Source organism: Erpetoichthys calabaricus, chromosome 2 (genome assembly GCF_900747795.2).
Source record: "Erpetoichthys calabaricus chromosome 2, fErpCal1.3, whole genome shotgun sequence".
Taxonomy (NCBI): domain Eukaryota; kingdom Metazoa; phylum Chordata; class Cladistia; order Polypteriformes; family Polypteridae; genus Erpetoichthys; species Erpetoichthys calabaricus.
Window position 1 is genome coordinate 46,905,383 of NC_041395.2, and position 27,852 is coordinate 46,933,234.

The 27,852-nt window shown below is 39.8% G+C and overlaps 1 protein-coding gene across 1 annotated transcript in view; it reads left to right on the plus strand.

Moving 5' to 3' along the window:
- LOC114645267 (cadherin-24-like) overlaps positions 1–27,852 on the plus strand; it is a 120,648-nt gene that overhangs the window by 87,163 nt on the left and 5,633 nt on the right. The window contains 5 exon segments of the mRNA XM_051922486.1: positions 8,886–8,916; positions 8,918–9,020; positions 20,520–20,641; positions 20,736–20,853; positions 21,102–21,389. Of these exon segments, the coding sequence (XP_051778446.1) occupies positions 8,886–8,916; positions 8,918–9,020; positions 20,520–20,641; positions 20,736–20,853; positions 21,102–21,389 (662 nt within the window).

A 27,852-nucleotide genomic window follows, 5' to 3' on the forward strand; every position in this document is an offset into this window, starting at 1 on the left:
CTTTCGGTTACGTAAGACATGCCTATATCGGTTTGCTGTTGGCACCGTTAGAGCCCGAGTAATCCATGGGTCTAATGCTTACGCAAGAAACATCTAAACAGTTGCCCAAGTGATGCTCGGGACTGACACTGAGCACTGTTTTTGTAGATAACGCTAAGGAGGTTAAGGGCAAATTATTGACTGTCAAGCAGGAATCAGCATGACTTTCTTATTTTACTGGTCTGACCTTCCTATCATTAATAATGGCCCACATAAACAGTCATTTCCATTGATCCCTCCAAACTATTATCAGAATTATAAAAGAAATTTTGACTTTAATTCTTTCAAAAATTCTTTACAATAAGATGACTGTCATTCATTCAGCAACAAGGATCGTGGGCCTGAAACCAGACTCTGTTGAGGACCTACATGCATCATGTTGGAAATATAATTAAAAGATACAGGCAGGCAGTCTGGTGTAGTGGTTAAGGCTTTGGCCCTCAAACCCTGAGGTTATGGGTTCAAATCCCGCTACTGACACTGTGTGACCCTGAACAAGTCACTTGACCTGCCTGTGCTCCAATTGGAAAACCAAACAAAATCAATTGTATAATAAATGTTGTATATCACTTTGGATAAAGGTGACAGCCAAATACAGTACTTAGCCATCTGTTTCAGCTATTACCACCAAGGAAGCATTACTGGTCACTTAAAGCAAGAACTACTAGATGTGTGCATCATCTGTGAGACTTTTCAAGTTCATTTACTAGGTCGGTCTACTCTCGCATCTTAAAATTAACACACAAACCCTATTCACATTGATGCCAAACTGCCAGTCACTCTGTAATGTTCCACATAGGACCCTGTAAGAAGGATGCCTCATGCCTGTCATCATTCAGTACTCCACACTCAGACTCACGATCACCAGCACTAAGAAATGTATGTATGCCCCCAGTGCACATGAAGGGTCCACACGCTTTGATTATATGCCACTTACCAACCTGGGGTCTTACTTCTACCGCACTTGTTCTTCTATTGAGGTGTGACTTCTCAGCCTTGACTAACCCTGCAGAATGAGCAAATGGCGATCCCCCCTGCACTAGGTGCCCTAATATTTACCTTGTTACTTCAGTCACTCTAGATATAAAAGCAAAGAATAGAAATATAGAAGCAGGGTGGTATTTACTAAAGCGCAATAATACTAATAGAAGAATGTATTCCAGAAAATAAATTTAATAGCAAAGTCTGGATATAGTCTTAGAAAAGGCTTACTGAAAATCAGTAATGTCACGGGTGGATGTGGTCCTTGATGGCTTTTTAATTTAGCACTCGGTGTGATGCACAAGTTTACGTTTGGTTCCACGAAATTGTCACTCTCTCTCTTATTGATGTCTCTTGGTCTCTGACGTCACTTCCTATGTCATTCTGCTTCCCAGTCCCTCACACAGGCCATTATTTATGTTGAAATTCCACACAGGGACTCCAGGAGATGTCACATTACACACAATCGACTGGCTAGCTGTCCTTCTGATGGATGGCTCTCCTCAAAGGCTTTGGTTTTGTGCACATGCACATTGTTTTCCATTCCCTCTACCATTAAGTTATAAAATTACTGAAACAGATGCATTAAAGTTATCAATTTCTGGTACAATACAAGGAAAATGTATAAGAGAGGAGACTCTTAATGTAAATCTCCCTGTATTTAAGTTGCCTGGAGAGTCCTGTAAATTTCTTTGTACAATAGTTAAATTGCCCTAGAGTTCGTCTTAGTTCAACTGAGCAAAATTAAAAGTTAATATAAACAGTCTGTACAGTAGTTTCATAAAATGACAGTTTCACACTCCAAGATAACACTAAAGAGTTTCTTTCCCACTGCAGTCACTCTGGTTAAACACAGTCAGTCTCTGATTCATGTCTGTGTTTTCCTGATCTCAAAATAATTTTTACTATATACAGGCTTGCTGATATATTAATGGGCATAAATTCAACTCCTGCATCGTTAAATTGTTTTATATGTTTGTGTTTTTGCACACTATCTTATTATTTTCCAAGACTATTTATAATGTTGGGATGGTGTCATGTATTGTATATTGTGCTGTCAACTGACTTGATTCATTAACTTTTGTTTTGTGACACCAAGAAAAATTCTTAACAACTACGAATTGCCTGGCAATAAAGTTCAATTCAATTTATTACAATAGTTAATCAAATGCCTACGTCTCCAAAAATTTAAAACAAAATCCATATTTAAGGCTTGATTGAATTATTTTAGATTAAGGAATAGTTGTGACCTTACTGATTTTTTGATCCATTTTAAGTCAACATGGCATTAATGCAGCAAAGTGGAATGCTGTTCACAACATGCTCTTAATTGCCAAAGTGTAAATAGAAAAAATTATTGAAAAAAAGGGCTAAAGTTAAAAAAAAATGTTTTCATGGTGTTAAAAATCCATAGCCAACTGCTATGCCCCTTCAATGTTTTCTTTTTACCCAGCTGGCACTATGTCTTGAGCTAGGGTTGGCAGAACTGAACAGCAATCGCCTGTTTGTCCACTGTTCTCATGGTCCCAATGAACAGCTGAATGACGTCGGTTAAACCTTTACTTGGCTACAAACACAGAGTGCAGTCTCTTGGATCAATCCTTAATGACTTTAACCTGTTGTAGGCGTCAAACGTTTACCCATCCTTTTTGGCTATAAGGTGCTCTAATGGATAGATAGTTCACACAGCAGAAAAGATCACATTGGACCCTCTGTTCTGAATTCAGATGTGTTTATAATATGTTGCATCTGCAAAGGCAGCAGTATTGTGAAGGATTATCTGGCAGAAGGAACTGTGGCATCTGAATCAGTCCTGTCAGGTTCTGCAACAGCTTCTGCCCCTTGGCGCTCTGGACTCTGAACTCTGTGCTGCCTCCTGCCCTCACATCTCCTCCTAGTAGCTTATTTATGAACAGTACAGTGCATTTGTTACACTTGTTACTACTGTAGTTTTTTTATTAGTTGTATTCTTTTATTTATTTATTGCTATCTTTTTCAAATGATTACTATCTATTTACTTACCTCCATTATTTATTTATTTATAGTGTAGTATAGTTTTTACCTGTCTTACACTTGCCCCGTATTTATGTCAGAGCCAGTTATAGGATTTTTGCTGCCCTAGGCGAAGTTGCAGATGATGCCTGCCACCCTCATTTCTTTGAGAGGAACCATCACCATCATACCTGTACATTGAGACCTGGAGATAGAGCTGGGGACAGAGAAGTATTTAGGACCAGTGTTGAGTTATAACAATGTCTGTTTACAAGACTGCATCAGAAAAATACGCTCTTGAGGGGTGCAATTTCAAAAACTGACTTGGAATCTGACTGCATTAGTAGTCTTTATTTATTGTTTTTTTCTCCAATGAAAATTTAATAAATTTTTCATCCCAAAGTTATTACTACAATTGGATTGTGGATTCTATAGTTCCCTAAGTAAACCACCAAATAAATGTGTGCCTTTTGAGGATGGTGACTGTTATATCTATAGACAATAATATTGTACCAATAAAAAAAGAAGAAGACGAGACAGGCTATAAGTAATAAACTTTAACAGGTCCTTTACTAAGATCGTTTTTCAGAGTACATGTTACACAGTCTTATATTTTATATCACTTCCTCTAAGCTCCCCAATACCCATAATTCCTTATTACTACGGAATCCCCGAAGGTCCAGACTACAATATACTTCATATTCCTCCCCGCTTAAAATTGTAAACTCGACTAACATATAACAAACAACATCTGCTATTAGGAACAGGAAAATAAACATGAAACAGAACTCATACTGTTATCAATGCAATTACATTCCAACAAAGGAGAGAGGATAAATGACCTCAACATCCTGCTAACATAAGGTATTATTTTGTGCCTTTATATCTCCATATACATATAGTTAGTCTTTATAAGTTAAGACGGTCAGGAGGCTTCCTGCTTCTGAGAGGGTTACCTCGTACAGCTGATGTGTGTTCATCCCCTAAGGCAGCCTCAGGTAACCTTGGCACGACAGCATCAGCAGGAATTGAAACAGGAGAGTCAGGTGGTATTCCTGGCTGGCTTTGGATCAACTCACTAAAACTTGGTTCCTCAGACGTTTCTGTGCTACCGGCTGCTTCAGCAGGTATAGAGGGTAACCCAACATGTCGTCTCCATGTCTGGTGGTCTCGTGCGCATACCTTATAAGAGACAGGTCCAGTCTTTTGAAGAATGGTTGCTGGTACCCTTTTCTCAGTGGTGGAGTAGTTACAAGCAAGGACAGCATCTCCACTGAAAAACTCATGATCTTTAGCCCGCTTGGCACGTTGTTTTACTTGATCGTGCTGCTTATCATAAACTCTCATTTGAGTGGTAGCTGGTCTCAACAGATCAAGACGTGTTCTCAGCTGCCTTTTTAGGAACAGATCAGCTGGTGACATACCTGTTGTTGCATGGGGTGTGTTACGATGTTTAAGAAGAAATGTACAAAGACGTTGCTTGAAAGGTGCTTCACTTTTGGATGCTTTAAGAGCATGTTTAAGGGTTTGCACCATTCTTTCAGCCAGGCCATTAGTTGAAGGATGATAAGGGCTGGATAGGAGATGTTTAATATCATTACCTTTTAGGAATACTTCCATTTCTTGGGATACAAAAGGAGGCCCATTATCCGTCACGATCTGCTCTGGCAGTCCAAAACGAGCAAACATCTCTCTTAAGGTTTGGATCATCTTTTCTGATGTGATGTTGGGCATGACAGTGACCTCAGGCCACTTAGAATGTGCATCCACTGCGACCAGAACCATAACACCCTCTTAAGGTCCTGCAAAATCTAAATGAACACGTTGCCAAGGACTGGCAGGCCATTCGCATGGATGCAATTGTACTGGACTTGGCATATTTCTGAGGCCTTGACATGATGAACATGAATTTGCCTTTTCCTCAATATCACAATCAAGTCCAGGCCACCAAAAGTAACTCCGGGTTAGCTCTTTCATTCGGACTATACCACAGTGTCCAAGATGCAACTCATCCAGAATGGGTTTCCGCAACCTTTGTGGTATAATTACTCGCATGCCCCACATGAGGCATCCTGCTGTCACAGATAGCTCCTTTCCCCGTGAAAGGTAAGGATGAACATCAGGCAGTGCGTTAAGGGTGCCAAGGTCCTGCCCTTTAAGAATGCAGGTGAGTGGTTTTGACAGTGTATAATCACCCTTGGTTTCTTGCTTAATCTGGTGGGCAGTGATAGGTGCATTTTCCACCATCTTAAAGTAAAAAATCTTTTGCCCTTGTTCTCTGGGTTGTTCAGGTAGGGGAAGTTTTGACAAACCATCTACGTTTCCATGTGCCTCCGAATGCCTGTATTTGATCTCATAATTGTGAGCCCCAAGGAGCAATGCCCAGCGCTGCAGTCTGCTTGCTGCCATAGATGGCACACCAGTATGTGAGCCAAAAATAGAGGTGAGAGGTCGGTGGTCTGTTAGCAGGGTAAATTTTCGACCAAAGAGGTAAGTGTGGAATTTTTTATTCCAAAAATGATGCTTAAAGCCTCTTTTTCAATTTGAGGATATTTTGTTTCAGTTTTACTCAATGTTCTTGACGCAAATGCAATTGGTCGCTCCTCACTTGTTGACATAATATGCGACACAACAGCCCCAACACCGTAAGGGGATGCATCGCAAGCTAACTGAATTGGTAAGGATGAGTCAAAATTAGGGGTAGGGTTAGGTTTATTTGGGTTTTGGAACAAAGTTCCGACCTCCACTCACAAACATTGCAAGCGAGAATGCACTCTCCACCCCATGCCCTAACAGTGTACTCACAAGTATTCAGGTTGGCATTCTGAAAATCAAGCGACATCCACTTTAGTCTCAGCACAAGTCATCAATCCATTCCCTTAGGTCTCTATATCATGACAGCCTGGGTGTGCTCATTGCACCTTATAAACAGCTCATTTAGCCTTCCAGAACATTCCATCCCCCGACTGCATGTTTAGTCCCCTCTAGGTTAATCAAATCCTTATGCAAGGTTACTCATGAATACAAACTTAAAAAGCCTCATTCTCTTTTTAAGTTTAGTCAGCTTAATCAGGCGCACTTTAGTTACATGGTACCACATATCCGACCCACATAAGACATCACTGCGGCATATACATATCATTTAAATTAACGAAATAAATGTAAAACTTAGAATAATAGCAATATTCAGTGAAACTGAGAAAATAATGATTATCTTTAAATGGGCATCTTTTCCCACAGTTCCTATTATCGTATGTTCCTGTATGTAAATAACACATTCTGCATATTCAATAATGCATGAGCTTTTCCAGCAAGAGATGGACTGCACACAACTGCTTTAGCGTGCCCCGAGTGAATTTCATAAATGGTGGTAAGCAACAGAGGACGATATTTGTTAAGTTTTAATGCAAGTTTTAATGTAAGTCCATTAAGGAAACAATCATCGTTTGAGTTAAATCAGTTTTTAGTAATTCACTCAACAGCTACAGTCCTGTTGCTGTTTTGATCGTTTCATTTTGTTTCGCCATGTCTGTGTCTTCTGTGCTATAGTCTGAGGATTATTATTATTATTATTGGCATCGTCATCATTGTTGTTGTTGTTTGTGTTATTGTTGGACTGTGTGGGTCGTCAGACATAAAGACCGAATGTCGCTAGTATGCAATATAATACATAAAAAAATAATATATATATGCAACAATATAATAGGACATTTACTTTGAGTCTGAGTGTTCACAGGTCTGTATTGTTTAAAAAAATGTTGTGTCACCCAGGGCCGTTTCTGGGCAAGAGATTGTGCTGTGCAAAGTACAGACAGTGCAGGTGCTGCTGAGGCGTACAACATAAACGTTTCTTTGTGCTCTGGTCCTCCAGTTTTATCTGACTGCAGCAGTGTGCCCTGACCACTAGAGGGCGTCCTAGCCCCTTGCCCTGCTGTCTGTATATACGATGCATTGCAGTCATAGGAGACGTTACTAATGCAACTGTTTGCTGCAGTACTGTGTATGGATGGTATAAAGTCACTTGGCTTGACATGAAATTGCTGCTTTTGTTGACACATAGGCTAAAATAAAGATATCAATACCTTTTTAGTTTTTAATAAAATCTAATAACCAACAATATTATAGTTACAGCAAATTGATCTGAACTGATTAAAATATAAAAACTGTTAATGCTTTGGTTGCACATCCCCGCACATCCTACTTTGAGTATTCAACACATATTTATTGACTCGAGACATCTAGATTTAAAATTTAATTCCACTCTTTTTTGCAGACATTCAGTCAAGATGAGAGGGTATGTTCCATTGAGTTTACAGATGTACCTTGGGCCTAAGAATGGCACTCATTTATTCCCCGGGTGAGGTGGCCGTATGCTGACCTCTTCCACCTTTAACAAGATGTTATACTCAAACTGATTTAAGTGAAACACAAATCACGCTGAGTTTTCACCAGATATCCACAATCTTGAGCCATGAATGCTATGTGGCGTCACTTACTGTGTCAGCTATCTGACTTCTGGTGATACACCTCTTTAGGTTACAGTCATTAAAGATTTGCAATGCGTTGATTGCATTAAGTAGGTTTACTTTTACATTTATAACAGTGTGCAGATCACAGTCCAGATTCTAAAGTTAAGGTTGCCTTTACCCAACTTCAATTGAAGTGTTTCCGATTAGCTGTAAATAAAACTCTGGCGCAGAGACCACCATGGTGCCCAAGGAACTAACTAAATATCTACAATTATTTGTTATACAGTACAGATTGGGCAAGATAGAAAAGAATTTGGACAGCACTGCATACAGTATGTCATGGAACACTGGTAACCATCAGTATGTCATGGAGAAATATTCCTCCAGCAGAACTTACTGTAGCAAAGATCAGGGTAGCCCTTCAGTATTGACGGCTGAAGAAGAAAAGGAGGGAAGCTGCCCACATGCCAACCTTAAGGAAACTACAGGAATGTATGACATGAACTGGCCACTGTGTTTATATTTCAGCTATTTTATATATTTTCTCACATTGACTTGCGTTTTAACATACAAACATAACCCTATATGTGTGCATGTTGCACAAGCAAGCTTAATGACTTAGCAGTTAAGGAATTCAAAATCACAGACACAATCAAAGAAACAGAGAGTTGATAGCAGCAAATCAAAACATAACCCAAAAGATAATCCATCCATCCATCCATTTTCCAACCCGCTGAATCCAAACACAGGGTCACGGGGGTCTGCTGGAGCCAATCCCAGCCAACACAGGGCACAAGGCAGGAACCAATCCCAGGCAGGGTGCCAACCCACTGTAGGACACACACAAACACACCCACACACCAAGCACACACTAGGGCCAATTTAGAATCGCCAATCCACCTAACCTGCATGTCTTGGGACTGTGGGAGGAAACCGGAGCGCCCGGAGGAAACCCACGCAGACATGGGGAGAACATGCAAACTCCACGCAGGGAGGACACGGGAAGCGAACCCAGGTCCCTAGATCTCCCAACTGCGAGGCAGCAGCGCTACCCACTGCGCCACTGTGCCGCCCCCCCAAAAGATAATCCAAAATTAAAATCAACGGGGTGAAATAATTGTAAGAAAAAAAAACAGGAAAATACTGTATACTAAAGAGAAAAAGACATCATGAAAAGAGATATCAAAACAGAGCTTGAGTTGAAGTGTCAGCCGTTGGAGAATCATTCTCTGTTTAAACTGGAATTGACGTCAGAAGATAGAAGCAGACTGGACAATAGCAATTTCCAAAAGTCACGTCCAAGGGTGGTAAAGAAATGCAGAATGAAAAAAAAAAATCTCACAATAGTCTGCTTGAATCACATAGCATGCATTGTCTTTAATTGCTCTCATTTGTGTGATTCAGGTTCTCCATTGATCCACGTTCAGACCCCAGAGCGTTTTTTCATCATTGGCCCTCAGGATGGAATAATCAGCACCACCACCCCTCTGGACCGGGAAGCTGCACTCTGGCACAATATCACCGTTGGTGGCAACAGAAGTGGGTATGACCTGCTTTTCTAGTAAGAGTGTATCAAACTATGAAGTCATTATTGCCTTTTTATACAGCACCGCACAATCAGGGGATGGCAATTCTTGCCCCGGTGATCTGGCATGCCATCGGGTCTTTATTCCAACCACTCTCTTAATTAGATTGCCAATCTGTACAGTTAACAGAACATACTGAAAAACTTCTGATGAATATCTTGGCACTTGTGAGTCATTTGTTTTGGCAGCTGGGTAGAAAAATAGAAATTCTCTGAAAGATAATGGAATGGAATGAAAACTGAGCAAAGAAAGTGTATTAAGTGTACTACATGTTATGACAGCAATAAGTATCTTTCTGATTTCATGAAGGCATAGACCTTCTTGCATTATTTGTTTGAGATCACAGACAGCTGGGACAAGCCATAAAAATGAAAAACTAAGTTCAGTTACCAGCGACTGACTTCACTTTACGAAACTGGCGAGAAAGAAAACCAGCAATCACAGCATCTGGTTGACTTAGGATGATTACAAATGTGATTAAAATGATGAGTTATGTTGTTCTTCTACTTTATAGTGTCATAGGCTGAAAAGATGATGGTGGATTTTAGGATCCCTGAGTGATTCCAAAGGATTGTAGGTGTTCAGGGTCCCGACTCCCAACAGGGAATGTAATTATTTCAACAGCTGACTTACCTGCAGACATTCTGAAAAAATGTGAACACACTGGTGGCCAGCAAGTGGCAGCATTTTTTACAAAGAAAATGCGGAAAGGCTCCAACATAATAAGCATGTGATGCTATTTATTACAGGAGAAAAAAGAACAAGTGAAACCATTGGCTGACCAATAGAGACAGACTGACACGGGTTCGCTTCCAGAAGTGAAAGACAGCACGGTGTACAACAGGGGAGAGCCTAGCTAATGGTCTAATCAGGCAGTGTCATGGTCTGACTTTTGTTTTAATTTTTTCCAGATATTTCTTGGTCACCAAAAATGTTCTAAATATCTTGTTGAGGAGTTTGGGGTACAAGATATCTAATGATTTTGTTTGAAAGAATTTTTAACGATGTTTCAATGAAATGCGTTCTCCCACAGTGCCAAGCTGTTTATCTTATGAATGCCAGCCTTTTAGAAATTTCCTGTTGAACAAGGCCTATGGCCCGGGATAACAGGGGTTTAGCGCGGGATGAGTAGATATTATGCACAAACAAAACGTATGAACAGAAAGCAAGAATTGATCCTACAGCGTTGAGTGTCAACTTCAGCATAAAATATTTTGAAAACTAAAAACAATATCAAAAAAAAGTTTCAGATAAAAAAATTTCTACATATATTTTCCTTCAACTTTCTCACTTTGACATTTTACAAATCAAAATAAAACGTAGACCTCTCCACTGGTCAAAAATTTTGATATTAATTGCTGATTTGGTGTCATATAGTTTTATATATTCTGTATTTATAAATATTGTAAACAATAAACTTAAACAAATTATACATGGTTTTAAACACAATTAAATAAGAAATATTACACACTTATTTCTGCAGATATAAAGAGTTAAAGTTAAAATTTCGATTTTTTTCAAAATTGCTGCCATTTTCAAAAAGACATAATTTCCGGCTTTTTGCAAGAAAATTGAGGCCTGCGACAACCGCCATTATTTTAGTCGGAAAATTTCCTATAGGAAACCCTACATTAGAAAAGTATATCAAAAATGCCAGAGTACATGAAAAACTAAGCGTCATAGAACCATACGGATCTTCAACTAAATTGTATACCTACATTTAAAGCTAAAAACGCAAACAATTCTATTTATATTCACAATTAGTTTATAAATGATTTAGCTAAACATGTTGATTTAAGTGAGGTCATTGAAAATTTTGCATCAAAGAAAGGTAGAAAACAGATTTTGCAATAATTTCATTTTCAAGTTTTTCATTAGGATCTTTACTTTATAAATATATTCAATAAATGTGCATAATACTTCTTATGTTTTTGCATCATTAACCTCGCTTATTTTATTTTAAATCCTATTGGGTATCATGTTTTCCTTAACCCTAGGTGAAGGGCCCGCCAGAGATCCTGGCCTAGGGGCCCACGTTAGAATGTGGGGGCCATGGTGTGGAGTATGACATCATTGGGTCAAATGCGGAAAGGTCAGCACTTTCTGGGTGTGCAGGTCTGTAGATACAACAAAGAAAAGACGTCTCGTTCTAGTGAGTGTTTTCATCTGATTTTTAGGAAATGAATTGTTTTCTTAATTGACTATGACTTTTGTCAAACATCTTGGTGCTGATTTTCTAAGATTCTTTTGGTGTTTGAATCTTCTTTGAATTATAATTTTGTTTTACACTCCAAGCTTATTTATTAGATTACTAGTCATTTAGCCCGTTACAATAACGGATGCTAGAACAGTAGTGCATAAACATTAGTAGGAACAGTCTATATTAAATGGCAAGGGACTTTGACCTCATGCTTTTTGTTGGTCGTATTTTTTTGTCTTTCAGCCTTTCTTTTGTTGATGTTTACTTGCTGAGCTGACTGTTCTTCGTGGGCTGCCGTGTATTGTGTGTCTTTTAATTTTCTGTGACAATAATACTGTCTTGTATGGCTCTGTTCAATAAGGGTGCGCACAAAAAGGCGAGCTTCAAAAGGGCGACCTCAATTGAGCGTGGCGAATAAAGGCGTTCGTAGATAATTTAGTTCAAATGGCTCTGGAATATGTGAAGAGCAACAAAGATGCAGATCTTTATTTACGCGTACCTTTATTCGCTGCGCCCAATTGAGGTCGCCCTTTTGAGGCTCGCCTTTTTGTGCGCGCCCTTATTGAAGGATACCGTCTTGTACATCCGCTGGCTTGCACATCCGTAATATACCTTTAATTTTCTCTGGCGGTAATACAGGCGTGTGCGTCGGTAATATGCCTTTAATCTCCTCTGACAGTAATACTGGCTTGTATGTGGCTGTAATATGCGTCACTCTATGGTGTACCTTTAATTTCCTCTCGCAGTAATACTGGTTTGTATTTCCGTAAAACGCCTCTAACTTTCTCTGACAGTAATATCGCGCATAGCACCGTGCCACGCACATGCGCACTTCACCAGAAGACACCCACACACGGACACCTGGACGCACATAGGGATTTTATATATATAGATTGTCTTCCCATAACTTACTTTATTTTTCCCCATCAGACTCGTAACAAACACAGTGAGGCAAGCATGTGCATTTATTTTTTGTAAATTTAAAATAGATAGATAGATAGATAGATAGATAGATAGATAGATAGATAGATAGATAGATAGATAGATAGATAGATAGATAGATAGATAGATAGATAGATAGATAGATAGATAGATAGATAGATAGATAGATAGATAGATAGATAGATAGATAGATCGATCCCAAGGGGAAATTCACATACTCCAGCAGCAGCATACTGATAAAGAACAATATTAAATTATTAAATTAAAGAGTGATAACAATGCAGGAGCATTACCTAATGCACCGTTTTTATGTGTATTACACAAAAACAGGCCATTTACTAGATATATTTCAGTATTAGTTATCAAAGACAACAGAAGGAGTTGTCCTACTTCAAAATTGACTGCGACTAAGTTCAAGGTTCGAGGTTTTGATTTTATACAAGAAAACTGGACATTTGCTTTCTTAGATGCATACAATAACAGACAGAAAATAAAGTGAAGAAGGCAAGACAGGTGTAAACTTATGCAGAAATTCTAAAATACTTACATCATTTGGAAAGAAATTTGTTACCAACTACTTGTAGCAGTTTGATAACAGGTTTTTGCATAAATGGTTTTATGACGCATATGAAAAACTCTTCCTAGAATTTGTATGATCTCTGCTATTCCTTATTAAACAGATGGATGGCACTAAGAAGACAGGGATTTCTGGAGTGGTTTGTGTTTGTCTTTAAAGCGACTGTCCTCCCCGATTTACTGAAGTTGAGCTCTGTGTGTAATGGCTGTCTGTCATTAGTGGAGATGATTTCCAGGTTTTTTTTTAACATTGCCCTCTGATACGCACTTAGCAAATCAGCTACGTCAGCCCCAGTAATGTTAGCTCATCTTCTGTAATTGCTGGAGATTTTTTTTTTACTTTTATTTTTCAGACTAATAAATCAGACAGTCTCAAGAGACTGGATTACGCTCAAACATTGGATAGCATGAGGTCCTTATCAACTTTAAAAAGTCGGAGTTTAAGGAGAAGGAATAAGGGTTTGTTGCATTTAGAGTGTATGATTTGAAGGTGCCCAGGGATAACAAAGGGTTTCACACCCAGCCAGAAGGACTGGGAGAATGGACTCACCAGGAGCAGGTCATTCCCCGACATGGCAGGTTGCAGTGTTCCTCTGGGCTAAACCTGATTAAGACACCTGTAGGGTTGCTTGGTAAATGGAGTCCAGAAATGCAACCCAATTGGGGTGTTTGGGAACCACCAGAGGGCGCTGTTGTGGGAGGACTTCCCTGGTTTCCGCACAACCCAGAAGTGCACCAGATGACTGGGACAAGAGCCCAGAAGCAATTCCTGGGTCGGGGTAAAAAGAAATCCGGCTGCCTCATTTGGATGGTGTCAGAGTCGGGAGGCAGTGGGCTCTTAGAGGAAGAAGGAGGATTGTGTTTGGTGCTTTACTTTATTGTTGTTCATGTGAAGAAGGCATTGGCAGTAAATAAATGCCTGTATTTGAATTGGAAGTGCGTCTGGGTATTATTGTGTCTGAGGTTTGGGGTTCTCTGGGGACCCCTTGTGGTTAGGGTTTCTTCTATTAATGTTCCAATTAAGATTGTTATCTAGACCAGTTCCTAAGTATTTATATTTAGTTACTATTTTTACCTCCTCCCTTTTGAACAATGATAGGTGAACATGCAGATTTCTCCCTCTTAAAGTCAAAAATCATTTCTTTGGTCTTTTTGATATTCAGAGTAACATAGTTGTTATTGTACCAGTATACTAAATAGTCCGCTTGGTTGAGATAATGGCTTTCATCCTCCCCAGATATGTGTCATGTCAGCATGGTGTCATCAGCATACTTGATAATGGAACACTGGTCACTGTTCTGTCTCAGGTCACTTGTGTAAAGTGTAAATAGTAATGGAGACAACATGCAGCCTTGAGGGACCTCTTTGTTTGAGAAAATTACTTCTGAAAAAGTTCCTTGAACTTTGACTATCAATGAACAATTGAAAAGAAAGTTCTGGATTCAAATGAGCAGACTTTCATACTCTTCAATTTCTCAATCACATACTCTTCAATTTCTCAATCAGTATGTGAGGCCGATCAGATCTGTGATGTAAAAGTGTCCGCAAAGCACTTCAAACTCTGAGGTTCTTTTTATATTGGTGGACAAGTTAAAACAGGAAATACCTAAACTGCTAGCCTTGATTCGCACATGCGGCCTGCAAAACCTACCTACTGAACATTCACTCAGCATAGATAAGCTCAAAGACAAACAAGAATATCCCAACACCGGACGAGGCTAACAACCTCAATTTTGATACCTTAGCAGGGTCTTAAAGCCATTCCGCTTACAAGTTGTCCCTGCCGGGATTCGCTTATGTGTCGATCTGTCTTCAGAATGCTGAAATGGCTACACTTCAGAATACCCAAGCAAAAGCCAGGAACCGTTACCCCTGTTGAGTTTTTGTATCTCCATGGCTACCTTTGAAAGAGCTACACAAACTTAACAGAAGCCAAGAGCTCATCGTTACCCCTGACAGTATGTAACCTGAATGGACACAGTTTGTCTCATTAACAATCATCAGTCATTACCAAATGTCAGTAAACAGCAGGACGACTTCAGCAAAGTGATAACTCAAAAATATTTCAGTCATCACTTTTGTTTGTTTGTTTGAAGGAGAAACGAGGTGCAAATGTTAGACATGAAAACATACAACCTGAAATCAGGGTCACGCAGCACGCTTCGTGTCAGGTGGCGTTAGCTTTGGTTGTTGCAGTCTTTGTTCTCTTCAGCCGGGTGTGATGCTTCGGAGAGGAGGGGAGGTCTGTACAACAACAACAGCAAGAACAATATTTATTTATAGAGCACATTTTCATACAAATGATGTAGCTCAAAGTGCTTCACAGAATGAAGAAAGAGAAAAAAAGACAAAATAAATAAGAATTAAAATTAGGGAACACTAATTAACGTAGAATATAAGTAAGGTCCAATGGCCAGGGAGGACAGAAAAAGCAAAAAAATCTCCAGACGGCTGGAGAAAAAAATAAAATCTGCAGACCATCCAGCCCCCTCTGGGTATTCTACCTAACATAAATGACCTCAATCAGCCCTCATAGTTTTCAGGCTTCACATGGAAGAACTTGATGATGATGGTCATGTGGACTTCTGGCCTTTAATCCATCAATGTGGGGACATCACGGTGCTTTGATCAGGTGGTGGTGGCGCAGATCACCTCCACAGAAAACCGGAAAAAGAACAGCAGAGAAAGTAGGGGTTAGGACGGATTTTGAATATGAATACCATGAATAATAATGATAATTAATTGAATATACAGAGCATCAGGATTTAACTAAGATGAAGCTATGAGAAAGACATGTTAAATTAATGAGCTCTTAGCAGTTTTTTAAAGTGCTCCACTGTATTAGCCTGGCGAATTTCTATTGGTAAGCTATTCCAGATTTTAGGTGCATAACAGCAGAAGGCCACCTCACCACTGTAAGAGGCAAAGTCTGACCAAGTGGTCTTCCCAGTTATTTCTTCTCACACCCCCATTCCCCCCCATAATGCTACTTTTTTAAAATCCTTTGAATTTATAGTGTCATTCTTGCTGCCGTATGCAAGATATTGCATTAATCAAAAAACAACTGATATGTTCCCATGGTCTGGTCGATTGATAATAATCAAGGTATTTTTTTTTAAACATTTTAAAGCCTCCATTTCACATATTCGTACAAGCAGACACACACTGGTCACTTTATCTAAGCTTAAACTTATACATCTTTCTAATAAATAATGACACTCTTTTAACAATTTTTGCCTTTTTTCCCAGAATTCCTGTATATGTCTGCTTTGCATATACCCCAGAATTTAATCTAGTCCCAAATTCAGCACTCTTGGAAAGCTACCTCATGAATATTAATGAGCTCATGAGCTCATTTGTACCTGCCTGCTATTTCAGTTACAGAACGTTTTGATTACAGAATGTCAGCTTTCCCACATAAGCTCTGAGCCCACACGTTAAGAGCCATTAGCTGGATAATTCTAAAATAAAACACACAAATAAATATTATGAGTTGTATTTAGCATACTGTAAAAGCACATTTTTTAACAGCATTATACATACCATGAACATCTGATGTAGGATAAGCAACAGAGCATCTTCCACACTTCTGTTAGCCCAGTAAAGAAACGGCTGTTTATCTTCAAAAGACTTTATTCGTGTCATTAAGATGTTCTTCACCAAGTGTTCAGAGAATTTTATTGGAATTTTAGTTTTATAAGTCTTGGATTTGCCAGCTGATGCCACATGTGCTTCCTGACTCCAGACGTATCATTTGATTCTCCCTGCATTGGCCTTCAAACATTGTCTCTGTGCCCTCACCTCCTCTGCCTGAGGCAAACTCGAGTTATTCCACACCACTTTTCCAGCTTCAGGCTCTTGTTTTCATTGCAGCCAATAAAAAAAATTCTGATGAAATAAGCAAAAAAGGTATGAAATATTTGAAAGATGGCTAACTAAATGACTTTTGACTGTAATACTGGAGTAGAAGAAAATCTGTGTCCGGCAAATTAAAGAAAATGAGAGAAAAAAAAGAAAACAAATGACAAAGTTCACTGTAAGCAGCAATAAAAAGTGCATACAAATGCGTTCATACAGATCTGCCCGAATCTTTGCATAATGTAATTTGTTAATAAAAGAAGGCTATGTGAATTTTAATTTAGTGGGTAAAATGCGCAACTGCTTTCAGGCCACAGGGCTTTATTAAGGAAAATGAAGCTATTTAGGGCCAGATGCATGTGCAATGAGGAGAAGAGCAGGAGTTGAATTATTAAGAAAGTGATTGGAGTACGAGGGTGTTGTACCGTGTTAGCCATTATGAATGTAGTGAGAAGTCAAGCAAAATGACACCATTTATTTACTAACTAAAAAGATTATAAATATGGAAGCTTTCAAGGAAAGAAGGGGCCTGAGTTGCCTCAAAAGCTTGTATATTGTGATCTTTTTAGTTAGCCAATAAAGGGTGTCATTTTGCTTGACATCTTACTAAGAAAATGATTGTTAGTGTCGAAATTATGAATTAGTAAACTAAACTACCAAGGAATGAATTTAAAACAAACCTGTCAACAAACATTTTGAAATAGTAGGCCCACTTTCTAGGGTTACAGATTTTATTTCTTTTTTGATTAAGTTAAAGCACAAGGAAGGCAACGTGTTTATGTACTAGTGGCTTCTCAAAATTCCCATGGCTGCTCATCAGAAGAAGTCATTTCCTCAACACAATTCATAGTCGTCTCTTTGGGCCAGATGGGATTGTCAAACAAGAACACACGTATGCGGACAACCTCTTAAAAAGTCTGTAACCACTAGGGGGTGCCACTGAACCCCGAACCACAGACACCACAATACCCAACACAATTCCAGGTTCAAATAAAAGATTTTTATTTGACAAGTGCCTTCTGCATACATAGGCGGAGTGGTGGCTGGGGATCTGCACTGGCAATCGGAAGGTTGCCGGTTCAAATCCAGTAAATGCCAATAGGGACTCTGCTCTGTTGGGCCCTTGAGCAAGGACCTTAACCTGCAATTGCTGAGCGCTTTGAGTAGTGAAAAAGCGCTATATAAATGCAAAGAATTATACATCCGCAATTCTTCCTTCCTCCTCCAACAGAGCGTTGCCCACTGCCTCTTGACTATGACTTAATTTAAGTGAGACAGCAGAATCTCCTTTTAAAGTTGACCCCGGAAATGCTTCTGGTTTTCTATCCAAGTACTCTGAAGTGCTTCCGGGTCATGCAGAAACCAGGGCAGTCATCCATGGTCTTCATCACATGTGACATCAGGGCGACAGGCCTGAAGTCATTCAGCTCACAAGGACGTGATACCTTTGGGACTGGGGTGATGCAAAATGTTTTCCAAAGCCTCTGGACTCTCCCCTGTTCCAGGCTCAGGTTGAAGATACTCTGTAGAGCAGTGGTCCCCAACCTTTTTGACAGCAAGGACCACTTTATTAGATGCAAATTTTTCCACGGATCGGTCGGGGTTTTGGTTGGGGGGGGGGCAGTTTTATACACAATTTACATAACATTTCTATTATTATTAAGTTATTAAGCAGTTCGCATACGTTTGCAATCTGAGATTTTTCTTCTTTTTTTGCATATAACAAAGACATATGCTTTACATTTGCCAATCCAACAGATTGCACATCACAAACATTAACACTGCTATCTTTTTTTCGTGTCTGCCGTTTCTATAGGAGGGTGACAATGAGTTAAATTCCAATGGATGTTTTTCAAATGTTGACGAGCAATAAGCAAAAGGAATCAATGAAAACCACAGACAACAAAAACATAAAAAAAAAAAAAACAGTACGAGAAAAGTTCGAAGAAAGAGATTTTTTTACAATGTTTCTGTTTGGGGATCGTTGTGCAAACGTCACAACTGAGCTGTGACCACAGATCTAACTGCTCTGTGGATAATTCGTTCAAGCATTTCAAGGTCACTTCGTTGTAATGAAAGCATCTGTTGAATGTACTTCGTAGTAACGTGATTTCTATAGACTCATGTCATATGGGGAAACTGTCGGGACCATAAAAATACTTTGTTGTAATACTCTCTCACCTCGGTCTCTCTCCTCTCTCTGCACCGCTGCAAAGCTCCGCCCGCCAGCGTTCTGAAAAGTCTGAGTGAGTCGCCGTTGCCGGCAGTTCTCTTGCGGCCCGGCTGTCAGACGGCTGCGGACCGGTAGTGGGCCGCGGACCGGGGGTTGGGGACCCCAGCTGCAACGCACAGGCCTTCAGCAGTCGTGGCAATACTCCATCTGGACCCACTAACAGTACGCTTTGCTGGCAGATGCGTACCATCTTTCATCTTGGTTATCCATTCCACTTTGTTGACCTCCAGCCACCAGTCACAGAACTGAGAACTACAAGGGGTGCCGATCTCTTTGACTGGAGTTCTGCAAACTCCAGTGGAGACCCCAGCTTGGTCTTAAATCGTGCAATACCTCTGTGTTGTCCAAAGATAGTGACACTAGAAATTTGAATGGGGAAGCCACAAAAGTTGTGCTGCGCCACTCAAGGCTACTGCTCCACAGTCCTCGCTGTTACACATTAATACATCGGTGTAAAATATTGCCACTTATGTATATATAGTGTACATTCACAACTGTGGACTTTAAAAGAACTGATAAAAAACATGAAAATAAATAATGCACTTGAGTGAACAGCATAAACAAATGAAAATTGTAAACATCTAATAAGGATAATAATATATTCTCAAATCTCACATTATTTAAACTGATTACCCATTTCAATTCAAAAGAATATAGTTTCCTGTAAAACTGCTAAGGAAAGCAAGAATTGATCTAATTCAGGAAAGTTTTACCCATGGACAATTGTATATAGCATGTTCAAACATAAGCAGCTCCAGTGACCTTATTATTAATTATTATTTGACTGATGCCTTTGTCCAAATCGACTTACAACATTTGCAATACAATTGGTTACATTTCATTTGCTTTTCAGTTGGAGTAGAGGCAGGTGAAGTGACTTGCTCATGGTCATACAGTGTCAGTAGCAGGATCTGAACCTACAAACTCAGGGTTTAAGAGTCCAAGGTCCAAAACCTTAACCACTGCACAACGCTGCTTGCCAAAAATATTAGTTCTTAGTAAAATGAACCTAAAATATTGTACACAGAAAAGTTCTTAATTACATAGTACTTAGGATACACCCAATTAACTGATGGCACCAAAACTGAGGAACTGACATTTCCCTGGCAAAGCCGGGTAGTACAGCTAATTTATGTATAAGAGTACATTTTAAATATTTTAAATAAGCACCGGAAATTGTTGTTAACTGCCTTATAAATAACACAACTATGTTAAGTGGTGGCTCTAAACTGGCACACAATGATTACATTTGGGTATGTATGTGAACATCCTCAGCCAAGGAATGTTTAACAAGTTATCCTTTGACATGTATTTTCATTTGAGAATCCCATCTGACCCCAAGAGAGTGAGACTAGGTCCTCTTTGGCCTGAAATTAGCATACTCTCCACATTTTTAAATGGGAACTCTAATTTTCCAATATTTCAAAATGGTGCATTAGGTTATCTGCTGTCTATAAACTAGATCAGTGTGAGTAAAAATGGTTACGTGGATAAATGTGGTCTGTAGCGCCTGCCTTACAACCGGTTGGTGCAGACCCCTGCCATCCTGCTCTTCAATAAGCATGCGCAGAACATGAACAGATAGAACTTTACTTCACCTAAGACTCTCATATTACTTTTTATGTTTTGTTTTTGACTTGCAGACAACCCTGCCCAGTCATCTCGTATTGTGGTGTCAATAAGAATCATGGATCTAAATGACAACCCCCCTGAGTTAGAGTACAACTACCAGACAGCCATCTGTGATACTGATCTGCCAGGGACGGTAGGACTATGTTTGTATCGGCAAAAAAAGTCAGATGAATAAGCATAAAACCTTTTTTGTTTCCCTCATTATATCTTTTTTTGCCTTTCTCTAGTTGGTGCAGGTCCTCAAAGCTGTGGATCGTGATGAACATGGTAATGAAACACAGGTTCACTTCAGCCTTGCTCCAGAATCTAGGGGGGATCAGAACTTTACTGTCACAGATAACAGAGGTGCATTCATCAAGATAAGTTTTAATGATGAGTTGTGCGCATTCATGTGGCTGATGACCGTCATCTTTATTTCACAACTTTCTGCATGTATTTGTAATCTAGTGCTGTAATTTGTGCTTTGTTCTGTTCAGATGTATAAGCTTTGTACTCTGTATCTGTCTTTCTCTTAGCATCCTTTTCCTTGTGCATGTGTGTGTTCTGCTTGTAGTATGTGCCTCTTTTAAAGAACACCTCCAATGTCTCTACAGACAATACTGCCAGCGTGTTTCTTCACTCTTCGATATGGAATCGGCCGGTCTATGACCTGTTACTAGTCCCTGTACTCGTTTGGGACAATGAACACCCTCCACTCTCTAGCACGGGTATGCTGACAGTTTCGGTGTGTCACTGTGGCCAGGGCTGGGATATCCTTCACAGTGACAGGTCCATGGAGAGTCATCCACGGATGTGTCTGCCACAACAGATGCTTTCTTCAGCTGCAGGATTAAGCACTGGGGCCCTGCTTGCCATTCTGGCCTGCATTGCTACACTTTTAGGTAAGTCAACTGCAGCTCATTTTGAAGTAGTATCAATTATATCAGTTTAACAACAGAATATATTATTGGGTTGTAACAGACTGTGCAAACTTGGGGAATTTAGCAATCTGACCAGGCTGTTGTTTAAAGTTCTGAAAGATTCAGATTATTATGATATTATACAATCACTCGACCCTTTTATTGGAATGACAGCTTCCATGTCTGAGGTTTATGAACTCAGGTCAGTACATGGCTGATAGCTTAATTTAAGGCTATGTGACTTTCTTTCTCAGAACAAAGTGGTCTCAGAACAGCAAGTGGCCAACCCAAAGCATGTAATAACCTTCTCTGAGATTGTAATGCAAGTAATGAATTTGAATGAGCCTGGAAAAAGGCCCGGTTTGATGATGATGTTTATCGAAGCAGTATACTCGTTTGATAATTGCTTGCTGCTAGTTCTTTGTAGGGCGGTTCCTACTTGGAAATTTTTAATGACAATGGAGTTGTTGCTTGCATGAGTGAGAGGGACGGTCCCCTCTTTCTATACTGCCATCACAATGGGCATGGTTTGACTTGCCAAGCCTCCACCTCCAATCACATTTTGGCACCCTACACCTTCACCCAGATCTGCCCTCAAAGGGGCCACATGTAGACAGCAAATAAAAGGCCAAGGCCAGTTTTTCTTCTATGCCAACCAGAAAAGAGTGTTCTGCCTGCAATTCAATAACAAACGCCTATATTTATTTAGTTCTAATCTAGTTATTTATTATTATTATTATTTCTTATTTGGCTGATGACTTTACCCATTTAAAACAGTGATAAAGATAGAGCTGCAAGGAAAGAGGAAAAGAGAAAGGCCTAAGAGGAGGTTTATAGATGTGGTGAGAGGGGACATGCTGGTGATGGGTGTGACAGAGCAAGATGTAGAGGACAGGAAGATATGGAAGAAGATGATCCGCTGTGGCGACCCCTAACGGGAGCAGCCGAAAGACGAAGAAGAAGTAGAAGATCTGGTGGTCTAGCAGCCTGTGTTCATACATTGAATGCTTAAGGGTCTCATATTGGGAATTGAGAAAAGTGGATGGATGTTATTTACTTCACAGCACATGAAGGACTACTTTTTTTTTAAATTGTGAAGTATTCTTGGTGCATTTCCAGTATTCAAAGATCTTGCCTGCTGATGCTGGTAACTTTGAGCACATGTGTGGAAGGAGAGGTTCAGCGCGGTATGGTGTACCATCAGTATTCAATTTTTCACTGCACTGTACTGGGAATCAACCCCACCCTCACACTCGCTCAATTAAGAAATTGCGTTAATGTTGCAACCAAGCTAGAGGAGGACTAAGAAGAAGACAAAACCAGAGAGTACCTGCACTTATGTGCTTCCACTTCAGGCATTGCAAACAGTGCAATAATTATTGCAAAATAATGGAGTGCTTTTGTGAAATAACACAATCATTCTGGCGAATAATGCAATATTTTTGTAGAATAACACAATTATGTTGTGAAATAATGCAATTTTTTTTCAGTATTTACCTTGGGGATTAGTATTTAAGCCCTATTTGAAATGATCCCATAGTGACTTGCAAAGGCAGGTTTTCTTCAAAAAACAAACTACCGATACATATAGCTGAAGCAGAAAATATGACAATGTCTTAAGATATCTGGACGAGATATTGGGACAGCATAGCTGTTAGCTAAACAAGTGAGTCTGACAGACTGAATGGTCTCCTCTTGTTTGTCAGATTTCTTACATTCTTACATTCTAAGACGTGAGCTGCCCATTTCCATTTGAAACTCTGACTACCTGAATGTGCTCAAGAAGCATTTGAAGGCTCTCTTGTTTGGTGCAATTCTAAGGGATAGAAGTTAGGTTTTGTATATCTGGGAACTGTAACTAGTTTATATTTTGTTTTGAGCTTTTCACTTGTGGAAATCGATTTTGTACCCTTGTCCTGTAAAATGTGTTCCTAATCAGCCTGTGGACTGATGTTTACTCAGTTATATTGACCTCTTTTGTAAGTCGCTTTGGACACTACGTGAAAACATGTAAATCTACAGTAAATGTACACAATAATGTACAGACAGACCTCAGTATGTGCGTCTCGGGAACTGCAGCTCTAACATTGTGGTCAGCAGCACAGGAGCGCCGCAGGGGACTGTACTTTACAATGTTATTGACTGTTGTACCTGCCTCGCACTCTCCACCTTGCACTTTTTAACTTGCACTGTGTTTTTATCACTCTTTAATTAATAGTGTTTTTATCAGTATGCTGCTGCTGGAGTATGTGAATTTCCCTTTGGGGACTAATAAAGTATCTATCTATCTATCTATCTATCTACAGTTAGGTTACATAAATATTTCTATATTTTTCTAAATGGGCAACTTTTTTCTAATTTTGTTTCTGTACATTACCACAATGAATTATAAATGAAACAACTCAGATGCAGTTGAAGTGCAGACTTTCAGCTTTAATTCAGTGGGGTGAACAAAACGATTGCATAAAAATGTGAGGCAACTAAAGCATTTTTTTAACACAATCCCTTCATTTCAGGGGCTCAAAAGTAATTGGACAAATTAAATAACTGGAAATAAAATGTTCATTTCTAATACTTGGTTGAAAACCCTTTGCTGGCAATGACAGCCTGAAGTCTTGAACTCATGGACACCACCAGATGCTGGGTTTCCTCCTTTTTAATGCTCTGCCAGGCCTTTACTGCAGCGGCTTTCAGTTGCTGTTTGTGGGCCTTTCTGTCTGAAGTTTAGTCTTCAATAAGTGAAATGCATGCTCAGTTGGGTTAAGATCAGGTGACTGACTTGGCCATTCAAGAATTTTCCACTTCTTTGCTTTAATAAACTCCTGGGTTGCTTTGGCTGTATGTTTCGGGTCATTGTCCATCTGTATCATGAAACGCTGCCCAATCAATTTGACTGCATTTAGCTGGATTTGAGAAGACAGTATGTCTCTGAACACCTCAGAATTCATTTGGCTGCTTCTGTCGTGTGTCACATCATCAATAAACACTAGTGTCCCAGTGCCACTGGCAGCCATGCACGCCCAAGCCATCATACTGCCTCGCAACGTGTTTTACAGATGATGTGGTATGCTTTGGATAATGAGCTGTTCCACACCTTCTCCATACTTTTTTCTTGCCATCATTCTGGTAGAGGTTGATCTTGGTTTCATCTGTCCAAAGAATGTTTTTCCAGAACTGTGCTGGCTTTTTTAGATGTTCTTTAGCAAAGTCCAATCTAGCCTTTCTATTCTTGAGGCTTATGAGTGGCTTGGACCTTGCAGTGCACCCTCTGTATTTACTTTCATGCAGTCTTCTCTTTATGGTAGACTTGGATATCGATATGCTTACCCCCTGGAGAGTGTTGTTCACTTGGTTGGCTGTTGTGAAGGGGTTTCTCTTCACCATGGAAATGATGCTGCGATCATCCACCACTGTTGTCTTCCGTGGACATCCAGGTCTTTTTGCGTTGCTGAGTTCACCAGTGCTTGCTTTCTTTCTCAGGATGTACCAAACTGTAGATTTTGCCGCTCGTAATATTGTAGCAATTTCTCAGATGGGTTTTTTCTGTTTTCGTAGCTTAAGGATGGCTTCTTTCACCTGCATGGAGAGCTCCTTTGACTGCATGTTGTCTGTTCACAGCAAAATCTTCCACATGCAAGCACCACACCTCAAATCAACTCCAGGCCTTTTATCTGCTTAATTAATAATGACGGACTTGCCCACACCTGCCCATGAAATAGCCTTTGAGTCAATTGTCCAATTACTTTTGAGCCCCTGAAATGAAGGGATTGTGTTAAAAAATGCTTTAGTTGCCTCACATTTTTATGCAATCGTTTTGTTCACCTCACTGAATTAAAGCTGAAAGTCTGCACTTCAACTGCATCTGAGTTGTGTCATTTAAAATTCATTGTGGTAATGTACAGAAACAAAATTAGAAAAAAGTTGTCTCTGTCCAAATATTTATGTACCTAACTGTATATATCTATCTAATGTAAATAATGTACAGATGAATGAGTAAATTGGAGATCCAGTTCTAAAGTAAGCAAAACTCCTAGGCATTTACATTATACTTTCCTAAAACACACTCACAGCCTCGTATAAATAAATATGCTTCTGTGCCCTCCAGTCGAGAGGCAGCCCATCCGCAACTGTGCATTTGCCTTTTACTTACTATTGCTGGCTGGCATAGGCTCAGACCTATGTAACATTCAGCTGGAAAATACGCCTTTAGACAATATACAAAAATATAAATGTTTATGCATTTTACTAATATTGTTTTGCAAAAAATTCCATATTCAAATATGAACCTTTCGATATTTTTACTTTGTAATTTCTAGAATACCAAATAGCATGTTTTACTCTTTGTGCCAGACGGACAATGGCCTACTCCTCCCAGGATGACTATAACACTGCACAACAATTTTTTTGAAAAGTCTTGCTTCCTGAAAAGTTTTTGCTGATTGTGAAAGGTACCTACTGGGTATGCACAAATATAGTTTTGATTTTACTGCATCACGTAGGAATTCTGAGACATTTATATGTTTACTGACAATAACGTATTTAGTCACATTTATGTTTCGCATAAGCTATTAAATTCAACAGAATTAAAAGTGTTTTGCTCCTGATTTTCTTTTGTACTCAATGTCTGGTGCATCATGTTGCAGTGTCTAACAGTAGTCAGCAAGCATTGACGGGGTTCCAATTGCCCTGGTATCGTTTCTCCATCGTAGCAATGTCCTGGTGAGACCTTTCACCGTGTTCGTCACTGACAGCACCAAGATTTGCGGGGAAGAAGTCCAAGTGTGAGTGGAGGAAACGAATCTTGAGTGACATGTTGCAGTTCATTGTCTTGTATGCTTTGAGAAGTTTGTCTACCAGCTGAATGTAGTTTGGGGCTCTGTAATTGCCCAGAAAATTGTCAACAATGTCTTTGAAGGCTTTCCAGGCATTTTTTTCCGGCCCAACTAACAGATCTTCAAACCGCTTGTCACTTATAACGTCTAATATGGGGGCCAACAAAAATGCCCTCTTTGATCTTGGCGTCAGTTATTCTTGGGAACATCTGTCTTAAATAACGAAAACCTTCACCTTCCTTGTTCAGTGCATTTCACGAAATTCTTCATGAGTCCCAGTTTTATGTGAAGAGGAGGCAAAAATATTGTATCTTTGCCGGGTCAACAAGCGATTCATGTGCCACATTTTTCTATCGTGGAACTAACTTTTTACGGAGTGGCCAGTTCTGTCGAGAAAAGTGCGACTCTTTGGCATGGCTGTCCCATTCACAGATGAAACAACAGTACTTTGTATATCCGAGCTGCAGTCCTAGTAGCAGAGCAACGACTTTAAGATCTCCACAGATATTCCAGTTGTACCTGCTATACTGGACGTGCTTCAGCAACAGTTCCATATTCTCATACGTTTCTTTCATGTGTAGCAGAACAGCTTTCAGGCTTAACATTAACGAATCAATGAAGAGACGCCACTCTTCCAGGTTGTGATCACAACCCAAGGCTGAGAACAATCCTTCAATGTCACAACAGAAACAGATACTGTCAACTTGTGCAAAAAATTTGGTTATATCATGATGTCGGCTTTGAAACACAGAAATTTTCGTACCTGGTGACAGCAAACACCATTCCTGCAGTCTCGAACCCAGCAGCTCAGCTTTTGCTTTTAACAGACCCAAATCTCTGACCAAATCATTCAATTCGGACTGTGTTATCAGATGTGGATCTCCTGATGAGCTCGGTTCAAAATCCGGGTCAATGTCACTGTCAGTACCCTGCATTGCAGTTTCTTCATCTGGTTCATCTAACGTCCAATCCTCTGGTGGTTTCGGAATTGGAAGACAGTCGTCATGCGGCACGGGTCTCATTGCTGAAGGCAGATCAGGATATTCAATTGACTTCTTGTTTTTGGCAGAGAAACCAGATACATTAGTCAAACAGAAGTAACAGTCCATCACATGGTCTTTCTGTTCTCGCCATATCATCGGAACAGCAAACGGCATCGTCTTTCGAGTGCCTCTGATCCAGGCTCTCAGACTGACAGCACATGTCGCACAGCAAATGTGAGGCACCCATTCCTTGTCTTGATCACCAATTTTGCAGCTGAAGTACAGATGATAAGCTTTCTTCACAAGAGCAGTCATCCAACGTCTCTGAGGCGCAAGTGTATATTCACCACAGATATAGCAGAATGTATCGTGGCTTTTACGACATTGACGAGACATATCGCCCGACACCAAAACATCTATAGCATCAAGCTTACTTACTGTTATATTGCTACAGACACTATACTTTACTATACTGATACTATACATACACACTGACTATCTATATTAACCAAATGAGCAGGATCGGTGCATGCAAGCCACCTTTATAGCATGCTGAGACAGCGTCAAGCTCGTTCAGACCTGCCCAGGATGTCAACTTGCACAGAACTGCTTCCAAACTGGCCTGATTCC